Genomic DNA, 12,445 nt, shown 5'->3' on the forward strand with positions numbered 1-12,445 from the left:
TGACGCTAACGCTAAAGCGCTAAGCTCCGCTCATCAGCTTGCCTTCTCCTCAATCAAAGGTGACTGAGCACCAAGCTGATTACAAGGAGCCATTCACGATTAGACCCCTGAACACAGAGTCAGTCCAGGCCATAATCACGGTGGCAGTCACGCAGCATTATAATTCATGGTACAGTAAAGCCTCAAAGGGCCTCAAAAGAGAGCCTGACTATAAAACGTGGACCAAGCTAAATATTGTTCATAAATATGTACAGTCGGAGCAGCACAGTGCACTGCTGTCCACGGCTGTATAATTAGACGCATGGCTAGAATGGCAGACCAAACCATGGGCCCCGCTCTCCACTTACTGGTCTGGAACTCCGTTTACATTTCTGCTGGTTTTAGAAGAACCAATTTTAGAGTCACACCAGACCTGTTATTTTACTGGCTGTGGCTGCACGGAGGGTTTCTGATGCAACGATCCCACAAGAGTGTTTCCCTCCCGAAGGCTAATTCAGGTCAAAAGGGATGATACACTTCTACAGAGATCAAAAGGAAGCAATGGTGTGTGGTGTAATTACCAGAACAAACGTACAGAAAATGAATAAACGTGACAGCTTCAAAATAAAAGAATCAGGGCTGAGGTTTCTCGAAGAGAAGAGAAACTAAATCATCATTTCTAAATGAAACCCATTTAGTAATTTTGAAAGTAATAATTTTGTTTGTTACAAAATGTTGGGTTCAGTGTTTTGTTGGAGAAAAATTTAGTTTTATTCAGCAAAGATGTATTCAATTGATCAAAATTGAGAGTAAAGACTTTTACATTGCCATCTCATCTTTCTATTCATGGTTTCCAATAAAACATTAAGCATCTGATTATCATCAACTGCTTTCAACACTTAATAATAATAATAATAATAATAATAAGGATTTTTTCTTGGGCAGCAAATCAGCATATTAGAATGATTTCTTAAGGATCATGTGACACTAAAGACTGGAGACACTAAAGACACTAAATACCATCACAGGAATAAATTATATTTTAAAACATTAACATGGACAAAAATTTGAAATTGTAATAATATTTCACAATATTACAAACCGACCCTAAACCTTTGAACGGTAGTGTAAGCTGAATCTGAATATCCAATATACTTGGATATGATTTTTTACCAAATCAATCTGATTGATTTAAAAACAGCACTGAGGAACAAGATTATAGGCCAATGGCATTTTACCATGGGTGGAGCTAGTCGCACAACAAGTTAGAAATGGAAACCAATTGTAGGTCATAATGTTTTGCTTTGTGACATTTTTTGATAGTTACTCAGTGATATTTAAGACAAAAACTTGGAAGAATATCATGGAAGATGTATAACATATCACATAATTTGCACGTCATCCCATTGTTAAGTTTGGACACAAAGTATAAAAGCAACAAATGCGAATAGAGATTTAACGGAAAAACACGTAACGCTGAGCATTGCAAACGAATAAACACAGAGAGTCCTCAGTCTGCAGGTGGTTTTTAAGACCTGGGAATATATTAGCATCTTATTAAGACCGCAGGGAAAGCAAAGTACACATGAATCTTCCGAGCAATTGCAGTGGACCTGACAGCTGTAATTAAAGTGTGGGAATTAATTATTGATTATTGGTATAAACATCATAATCTGCCAAGGTCTTTTACCATAGTACACTCCTGGGTTTAGCTGGAAGAAATGCATGATAACACTTACAAAACTTACAACACTTACCGTGTAGAGCTCGTTGAGGACTTTCATCAAATCCTCTTGCAGCTGAAAGGTGATTTCTTTACTCTGAAGAGAAAGAGATACAAAAAAGGAGGCATTAGCTATCAGATCACATTAAACTCACTGACAAAATATTTGACAAAATAAGAAAGCTGCATGTGTTTGTGTGCAATTAAAATGTTAGTTTTGCAAGAGATTAATGAGCACACGCTCTTCAACTCTTTCACATAGTTAAACTGTTTGCTTCAACTTTTAGCAGCTTGCGTGGATTACCTGCATGAGGCTGATCTTTCTGTCTCGCAGACCACTCAAGACTCTCACTAACCCAATTATATCTCTACTAATCTGATTTCACGAGCCATTCCCAGCATCCCAGTGCTCAGGGGTGCTATGAGCAAATCCTTTTGCAACAGTTCGAGCAAGACCTCCAGTCAATCTTGAAAAATCAGAGGCCACTATGTTCTTCAAACTAAATTATACTCACAATGTATGACTGTGAAATGAACTGGAGATGCTATCAGCATTTTAGTCCATGTGGGTTTATTTAGAAAACAATTTGATGGATGTTTTAGGGTGAATCTCATCAATCATACAGTTGTAATCAAAATTATTCAACCCCCATTGCAAAACAGGTTTATTGGCAAAATTGACAGACTTTCAGCTGTTTGCAATGAACAAATCAAAGAAATGTAATTGATATTACCTCAACACAACAAATGTTTCAAGTGGTTTCCCCAAATTCAACTGAAAACGCAACTTTTAATGACTTCTGCAGTCTCAAAATTATTCAACCCCCTGAATAGAATCCCTCACAACAGCACAAATCTGCAAAACAGGTGTTGTCTCAAGCACATCTGGTGCAACTAATCAAGGGCTTCATTTTGTCCTTTTTAGTCCTTTAGACTTAATTTAGTACTTCAAAAAGAGGGAAAAAAGTATTTTTTTTTTATTATATAAATGTTGAGTATGCATCCATTCATCAATAGAAGGTGACTTTGGCTTTAACCATTTTCTTATGGCCATCTTTTTTGCTACCCAGCATAACATAGATTATGAATTTCATATCATTGTTAACCCACCAATCAAAAGAGATGCTACCTAAATATGTCATATTTAAAATGAAATTTCCAACCCAAAGATCGTTTGAATTGAAATTACCAAAATGAAAAAAAGAAGATACAAAAATGACTATTTTAATGAAAATTACAGAAAAATTATCAAAAAGGTAGTATATTTAAATCAAATATTTTATAATAATATCTAGTATTAATAATAATAATAATATATTTTATATTTTTAATATTTATAGTAAAATGTATTAAGCATAAGTATAAAATAAAAGTATAAAAATGTGAAAAAAGTATAAAAGTGAAAATGCAAAATGCACAAACATTTAATTACAGAAATAATAATAGTATAATACTTGTATTTTACAATTTTTAAGAAGATTTTTTTTAGGGCAAATATGATCAGGACATGTTCTTCACAGGCTATGTGATATCAACTCATTCAGACATTTAATTGAACTCAGTTGTATGTTTAACGCAAGCATAACAGGACACACGTGTCGCGTGGAGGGCAAGAGTCAAAATAATTTAGCTAAGATCTTCAAACACCCACACTGCTGTTCCACACTCAACCGCTCAAGAGCAAACACAAGAGCTAACAGCTGTGTGTGTACATGTGTGCACTTCAGCACACCCGCAGGATCTCAGAGGCACACAAGTCTGCACTAAATGCTAAGTTCATCATCTGTGACTCATCGTACAGTACCGGCAGCATCCGGGCATGCAGATCCAAACAGGCCTAGAGAGATTATTCACGTGCCATGCCAAAGCTCTGCCTTCAATCAGGCTTCCTCTCAGGCTCATCTAACACCAGCCAATTCTGCCTTTTACATAACCATTTCCAGCCGATGGTCAAACTGACAAGCACAGTTACATGGAGAGCTGAGGTGGCTCAGCCTATTTTGGGAGCAATCAAGCAGGTTGGCAATAGAGTAAAGGATTGTGGGAAGCAGGGTTTTGTGCTATTTAAATGGAATTTAGAATGACATTCCTGAAAATAAAACAAAATGTGTTTGAAAATAAAAAAATTCTAAGTAAAATATTAAATGAAACAATAAAATAAAATAAATAGAAATAAAATATTCTTCATTTATAAGTCACTTTGGATAAAAATGCATCAATAAATGGCATAATCCTAGACTTTGCAACTTTGGGTATGTTTACATGACAACAATGTACGAAAAATTGAAAGGTTTTTCCTTTGAGGTTTTCCGCGTACAAACGACAACGTTGTCAAAACAATCCCCGTTCACACAGATCTGTGAAAACGACTAAAAACGCTGTATTATTCATGCCAGGCCAGTAGTTGGCGATATCACTTTGTAAAGAAACACTACACGCCTATAGACTGAACACATAATACCGTTTTCACAAATTCACATTTTTGTAGTTTACACTGAGACGATAGCGATATCGTTCTCATAAACTTACACTTTGAAATCCATTTTCAAAAGTTTGCGTTTTCAGGCCTCGAAAACGCAGTTGTCGTGTAAGTCAACTTCCAAAAAGCATAAAAAGTTTGTCGTTTTTAGTTAGAAAATAGTGTTGTGTAAACGGCCCCTTAGATGCTGGGCCTTTACATGTCAAGTGAGAAGTTGAGTCATTGTAGCACTACTATCTGCTAGTTGACTTTAAGGACTCTATATATAACCGTATCAAGCCTCTGGGTATAGAAGGTTACATCTTTCCATTAAAATTAATCCGGCTATAAAAAATGTACAACCTTCAAGGCACGAACACGAGAGAGCTGACAGCACCATGCGGAGGGCCCATGATGAAGCCAGTCATGTCAAAAATAGTGAGGAGCCATTCACTTTATGGCAGCAGGCAGCATATTGCGTGGCAATAAAGGTCCTAAATAAAGTGTTGACAGCCATTTAACGTGCATGACGGTTGTAGACAGCTTTACTATATTGCAAATTATGATCAGGGCACTTACGGTGGGATTTATCCTTGAAGACTATATTATCAGTAGCACTGAACCTACTGTTGAAAATGGAATACAATTATACAACTAGGATTCATCAACTACTTTAATGTATTGACAGAAAAACAAATAACATCTTGCGTGCATCAGGAAAGACTAGGTTTCAAAAATCAACCTTGGATTTCATAAATAACCTAAGAGTTTTAAAAAAGCATGTTGTATAAATAATGAAAACAAAATACATGTGACAAAATCTACCCTACCATGATGGAATTCCTTCTTGTACACGCATGCTAGGAAAAGGACGTGCGCTCCAGTGATGCCATATGCGGTTGAATGCACGACTGTTCCGTGAATACAGTACATCACAGATCCTTTAACACTCATTTAAATGGAAAGAGTTTCTAGTATTTCTTATTTTCACTGTTAACTTATCAACTGGCTTTTCTAAGATTTAACTTACACTAATGTTCAAAAGTTTCAGTATGATTTCTTTAATGTTTTTGAAAGAAGTCTCTTATGCTCAACAAGGCTACATTTATTTAATAAAAAATACAGTTCATTTTAAATTACTATTTAAAATGATATAGTTTAGTATGTTTTAAACTGTAATTTATTCCTGTGATGGCAAAGCTGAATTTTCAGCATCATTACATCAGTCTACAGTGTCACATGATCCTTCAAAAATGTCAAACCTTTGAATGGTAGTGTACTATATGTCACAAATAAGCCATTTTTTTCTAACACCAGCCTGCCAAATAAATGCAAAATAATAAATAAATAAATAAATAAAATAATACAAAAAGTGTATGCAAATAAAAATAAAAACATTTAAAAACAGCAAATTGTAAAAGATGCACAGGTACTCAGATCACAGGTAACTAGATTACAATTTAGAAGATTAATTTTAATGATGAACAAATATTACAATTCTGGCTGATACCAATTTTATTTTCATGTTATGACTAACCAAATCTATACTATTTTGTCTAAATTTATTTAAAAAATATTTAAAAAATCAATAATTTTAAATGCTACAATTAAAGCAACCCCAAAGAACTTTTCCTCTTCGGTCACCCTACAGGTTGGAAGCGGAATTGTCCATTACCGCTGTCGTAAATAATTTCGCCGCCCGCAGCCTACTGTCGCACGCACACTCGCTGTTTATCTAGCACCGGCTTTGGAATGAACGATGTCCACAGACAAGATAGAGTAAAGCAAGTCAAATTTGTAGTTTCTTATGTCTCATTCGAACTACAGAAACGCGACCCGATCTGGCAAACTTGCATAGTGCGGTTATAGCAGATATAGGGCCGCAAAGCGAATCCAGAAGTGCCTTTCACCCTGTTACGACTTGATGAACCACTGAAACGATTTTGGAAACATTATTTTAAGGTAAAAAATTATATTTAGTGTTGCTTTAAACACAGGCCTCACAAAACAACATTATAATGAACAGTATGAACATTGCATATTCATTTTGAAATTTGCTGAAGATTACATATAACAGTATTAAATTGTTAGTCTAAAGACTACGTGACGACAAATGTAATTAAATATAAAAAACATGGGAAATGAGCATGCATAATAAAAATATAGCAATACTGGATAATATATTGGAAAAATACAAAAAAACACATCTAATGGTGGGTCTTCAAATCCTTAACCTCAAATATGAGCAACAATAAGAGTGACTGCCACTAACAAGTCTCTTGCGAGACAGTCTGGAGGTCTGCCTCTCTGTTGCAGCTGTGCCTCTGAGGGTTGAGGGGACAGCAGGGGCTTTGCTCTCCTGTATGTGTGGCTCATTACTGAAACCATGTTGTGATCAAAGGAAGCGGGGTGCACTGATTACAGGGAAGAGCAGTTTCAACACCATGGGTGAATGACTGCCCCCCACCAACAACATCCAGCGCCCTTGAGGAAAACAACACACTGCCCTCTCTCTTCTGCCACTTTTGTGTCACACAGACAGCAGAGAGCAAGAGAATGCGTGTAAGAGGTTGTTTTGTTATATAACTAGTCACTTAAGGCCTACAGACACATCAGCTTTGTTTTGAGGTTCCTTCTATCTGGAGTTTCTGTCATGACTCATGAGGTCTTCTCCAACGTACTTGAACATAATGTACTTCTAATAATAACAGCTGGGTGGAGGACAAAGAACACCTGGTTTTTATGTCATAATAGAGTACTACACCTTACAGTAATGGGCAGTTTCCCCTTGTGTTAGCATGCAACAAAAGATCGCTCTACATCAGACCATTATGGCATCATTAAAGGAATGGCTCAACCAAAATTCATCCTTGTGTGTGTTTCAAACCCTTTTAACTTAATTTCTTATTCTGGTCCTTTGAAAATTAGGGGCTTTCACAACGGGTAGTTCTAGGAACTCAGTTATAGGAACTAGCATCCGCACCACCAGTAGAAACTCTGAAGTGAAGTAAGCCGTGCTTGTTGTTGTGACTTTTTTTTTGACAGCACGGCGGACATTTATTTTGATGCCGCTGAGAATGCCAGAGCCTTGCATTTCAGTCTGTTTCAATCTGTTTAAAAGTCCTGTCTAATATGTTAATAGATAGAACTGTTATACAAAGAAAGTAGACAGTATATGGAAAAAGTATTAGCGTTTGCCGTGTGGATGATGTCCAATGTCGCTAGCTGAGCAAAAATACAATCATGTTTCGCCTGGTCCCCTCAAAGTTGCGTTGAATTTTCTCCTTAGTGTAAAGGTTGAGAGATAATAATCTGTTTGTGAGGCTATAATCTGTGCGGGTACACTACTTTTTAAAAATTGCGGGTGATGGTGTTTCGTAAGCGTTCGGCCAATCAACGTACACTTAGTGCTGGTTTAGACCCAACTCTGAAGTAGGACCTAATTTAGTTCCCCCAAAAGGAGTTCCTAGAACAAAACTCGTTCCCAGTTCCTGCGATGTGGACACGTCAAAAAGAAGGTACATTTGCATTTAGTTCATTTTAGCCCTTATATTTGTGAAAAAATGAGGGGGCTTGAGTCATTTAGACCACTTTTATGATAATTCTATGATGCTTTTTGATACTATGATACTTCACAGCCTCAGTTCTGATTCACTTATTATATTTTAAAGGAACACGCTGACTTTTTGGGACTTTAGCTTATTCCCCGTATCCCCCAGAGTTAGATAAGTCCATACCCTTCTCATCTCCGTGAGTGCCGTAACTCTATCTGACGCACCCACCGCTAGCCTAGCTTAGCACAAAGACTGGAGGTAAACGGCTCCATCTAGCATACTAGACACTTATCTCCCAATAAGTGACAAAATAACGCCAACATTTTCCTATTTACATGCTGTGATTTGTATAGTATATAACTATATTCTCAGAAAGCGAAGCACTGCTACTTGGGCGGAGTGATTAGCGCAACACCTGAAAAGCACCATTGTTACTTCTGTCAACAAAACCAACGTAACTAGCTAGCTAGTAGCTAGTAGCGAGCAAATCACTCCGTAGAAGTAGCAGTGCTTCGCCTTCTGAGAATATAGTTCCCAGTATGTATACGGTTAGAAGATGGCTGTCTCATGTGACCTTGTTATTTGTACACGCTGACTATACAAATCACAACATGTAAATAGGAAAATGTTGGCGTTATTTTGTCACTTATTGGGAGCAGAAGGCTAGATGGAGCTGTTTACCTCCAGTATTTGTGCTAAGCTAGGCTAGCGGTGGGTGCGTCAGACAGAGTTACGACACGCACGGAGATGTGAAGGGTATGTATGGACTTATCTAACTCTGGGGGATACGGTGAATAAGCTAAAGTCCAAAAAAGTTGGCGTGTTTCTTTAAAAGAGTGGCCAAAATACTTCTCAAAACTTCATTTTTTGTGTTCAATGGAAGAAAGAAACTCATACTGGTTAGGAACAACATAAAGATGGGTAAATAATGACAGAATATAAATTTTTTGGGTGAATTCTCTCTTTAACCATCTCAAAACCAGTCAGATCTGCTGGTCAAGCCCTCTGAATAACCCCTGTTTGAGACCAAACTTATACCTCCCACATTCCAGCCTTGTAATTTGCTGTTGTGGTCGTCTCATATGACTCGCATGCATGGCAGCACATAATCTGTTTGGGAGTTGTCCCCCTTCTGTGGCCTGCGCTGGAGGGACCGCCACGTCGTCTTGGTCATGGGGCCGCAGACATCAAACGACAGGCAGGAGGCCATGATTAGAGCTCGGTCTTTAGGAACTTCTCAGAACAGAACCGCAGCCCAGAACCAGAGGTCCCGTATGGCCAGACTCACATCGTAAATCTGACAAGCGAATACAGGCACACAAACAATCCCGCACCACACAAAACATCACATGCCCCACATCTGAGATAAGCAAGAACTAACTGCACACAGGTACACTTTAAAAGTCTTTAAGTCCTCTTTACATCGTAAAAAGCAACATATAGATCGCATGTGAATAAATTACGATTCACAAAAAGGTTTGCATAGTATTATAATGCAGCAGCTGAGGTAGTCCAAAAGTATTTATACAGCAATGACAATCGCAGGAAACTACGCATCAAACGCATTGACAAAACATTACCATTTGAGCTCATTCTACTATATCAAAGCTGATAGAAACCAAGACGTGCGCTGATTGTCATAAAGACAAAATGTCATGTAGTATTTCACTTATTAAAGGGATAGTTCACCCAGAAATGGATATTCTTTTATCATATTCACCTGATGTCATTCCAAAACTGTATGATTTACTTTCTTGTGTGGAGGATATATTGAAAATAAAAAGATTTAAATTTTACATAAAATATAGTTTTTGTTTGTGAAGGTCCATGGGATCCAAAACAACACTAAACCCCATTTGTATTTCATTGTATGGACGAAAACAGTTGTAACATTTTTATAATACTTTTTGGTAACACTTTATTTTACAGTGTTCTTGTTACATATGTTACATGTTCTTACCATAGTAATAACAGTAAATTATGCGCAATTACATGCAACTAACCCTCAACAAAACTCTAACCCTATAAGTAGTTGTTGTTTAATATTACTCAGTACTTAAATATATAATTTCATTGTAACCTTATTTATTTACTTTCTTCTATGGAACACAAAATAATATATATATATAAAAATCTAAGTAAAGAAGAAAATCTAAAGTTAATCATACAAATTTGGAACAAGGTGAGTAAATGATCACAGAATTTCCATTTTTGGCTGAACTATCCCTATAAGAAAGGTATAAATATGCCAGGAATATCCAAAAATATACCAGGAACTGCTTGAAATATAAAAATTCAAAGGAATAAAAATAGCTTTTGGAAAGAATAACAACAAAAAAAAAAGGAAAGAGGACTGACAGTAAAACAATAGACAGAGAAAGGAAAAAAAGAAAGTAGCTCAACAAAGGGGGTTTTATTTTTTTGCTATTTCCATGGCTAAAAATAACTGCACATATTATGGCGTAAATGTGAAGTGTCTTGATTAATAGCTGGTTGTTATTCTCCAGAATGGCAGATAATAATTTTTTCATGTGAATTTTAAAGGGAATGTTCAAAGTTAATCGACTGCATTTGTGCACACAGGCATTATGTTGATCACCACAGAAAATATATTTTTTGTAAACAGTACTATAACGCAATTACAATGGATATAAACATGGAAAAAGTAAAAAAAAAAAGAAAAAAAAAAGTGACAAGTGAAAAGTTTGTCAAATATCTACTTGGCATTTCTTGCTAACATTCCTTAAAATAATTTTTTTTAAGCAGGTGTCAGTTACACAGTTACAATCTGACAAGAGTTTAACCCTTCCATTGCTGTGTGCTTTGGCCTGCATTAAAGGACAGGAACTGTATTAGGCCTTGTCTCTTTTCAATAAGTTTGATTAACATATTTGTAGTGCACTGACAACATAGTTTTATATAATTAGTTTAATATTTAGCAGAGCTGAATAACTTATAAATAATCATGAATTCATACAATTATAAACAGCATTTTTACACAGAGAAAATAATAATCAGAGGTTGTTGTGAAAAGTTGTGTTTTCCCTTAAATGCTTTTTAATTTCAAAGTCAACAAGTTATTTTGAGACTTTTAAAGAACATTTAGAGACTAGAAGTCTTTGAAATGTAATCGAAAACACTGACCTTTTTCATAAGACGTGTGGAGTCTTCACTAATCTGCATGAAGCGCATGATGACGTTGTTCAGATAAATGTCGCTCAGTGTCGCATGGTCTTTGCTCTCCCGTCGAACCTGGTTCAGCAACAGGTACCAGCAGTTCACCGGAGACAAGAGATTCTGGTCTTTCCTGCATGTGAGAGAAAAACAGAGAAATAGACACTGAGCAAACATAATGAAAAGCTCCTGTCTGCGAGCTGTCAGGACCATCTGTGCACTTAACTCATGAACTGGATGAAACCACAGACAGATCCATCTTCCCAGCACCCATCAGGATGCCTTAAGAACCATTCACGTGGATCACACACACACACATTAACATCCCTCTCATCTCTTCCCTTGATGATACATGGCCTATTTAAGCATTCACGATCTGTGGATACTTTGTAGCATGCATGCAGAGCAACAGAACCGTGAGTTGGACTTAAAAGTACTGCTTCTGGGACATATGGGAGATTCAGAAAGTTTCTCTCCAGATTATTACGTACCTGCAATATGACAAACACAGTTTCTAGTATTTCATTATATATTTTCATATTCATTTGCATAGGGACAGCACAAAAAAAAATATATGATATGACAGAAAGGGTTTATTTTGTGACTGAATGACAATACTTTATTACCCAGCTACTTTATACAAAAACACACCACTGATGAAATTCAAAAGTTCAGGGTAAGTAAGATTTTTTTTTAAAAGAAATTAAGAAATAAGAAATTCAGCAAGGATGCATTAAATTGATCAAAATTGACAGTAAATATATTTATAAAGTTTAACAAAAGTTTATCTATTTCAAATAAATTATGTTGTTTTGAACTTTCTATTCATCAAAGAATCCTGAAATAAATTATCCCGGTTTCCACAAAATATTAAAGGAGCCGTATGTAAGATTGTGGCCAAAACTGGTACTGCAATCACTTTCAAATTACTGTAGAGCGGTGTATCCCCTCCCCCTCCCCCCTGACTCGAGGTTGCCAGATAGGCTGCAGGATCCAGCACGAACGTTTGTAGCTGCAGCTGTGGTAACTAGAGCAGAGCTGGCAACCCGGCTGCCGAAACACTACTGACTTCGTGATTGGTAGATAGGTGGAGGGTGGGGCATCAGGCCAAAACACAAGATGACAACATCAACATCAGTTGAGGGCTGCAACTTCACTTTTTAAATGACAATATCCTGGCCGGACTACTGTTGTCAGTGATATAAGTATTTGAAATGAACATGATTTCTTAATGTCTAGTGACATATCAGGGCCATTTTATGATTAATTTAAATACATTTCTTACATACAGCTCCTTTAAGCAGCACATGTTTTCAACATTGATAATACTAATATTAATAAATGTTTCTAGAGCACCAAATCAGCATAATAGAATGATTTCTGAAGAATCACGTGAGACTGAAAACTGGAGTAATGATGCTGAAAATTCAGCTTTGTCATCACAGGAAAAAAATTTAATTTTAAATATACTATAATAGAAAAGTTATTTTTAATATTAATAATATTTTACAATATTAATGTTTTTACTGTATGTTGATTTTTTCTTTTTAAATGCGG

The 12,445-nt window shown here is 36.3% G+C and overlaps 1 protein-coding gene across 2 annotated transcripts in view; it reads right to left on the bottom strand.

Moving 5' to 3' along the window:
* srgap1a (SLIT-ROBO Rho GTPase activating protein 1a) overlaps window positions 1–12,445 on the bottom strand; it is a 111,214-nt gene that overhangs the window by 53,792 nt on the left and 44,977 nt on the right. For both annotated transcript variants that reach the window (XM_084124404.1, XM_084124403.1), the window contains exons 3-4: window positions 10,859–11,021; window positions 1,737–1,799 (exon numbers count right to left, since the gene is read on the bottom strand). In XM_084124404.1, the coding sequence (XP_083980530.1) occupies window positions 1,737–1,799; window positions 10,859–11,021 (226 nt within the window). The remainder of the gene's footprint in view (window positions 1–1,736; window positions 1,800–10,858; window positions 11,022–12,445) is intronic.

This window comes from Abramis brama (assembly GCF_963993115.1).
Source record: "Abramis brama genome assembly, chromosome: 9".
In the NCBI taxonomy this organism is placed as follows: Eukaryota; Metazoa; Chordata; class Actinopteri; order Cypriniformes; family Leuciscidae; genus Abramis; species Abramis brama.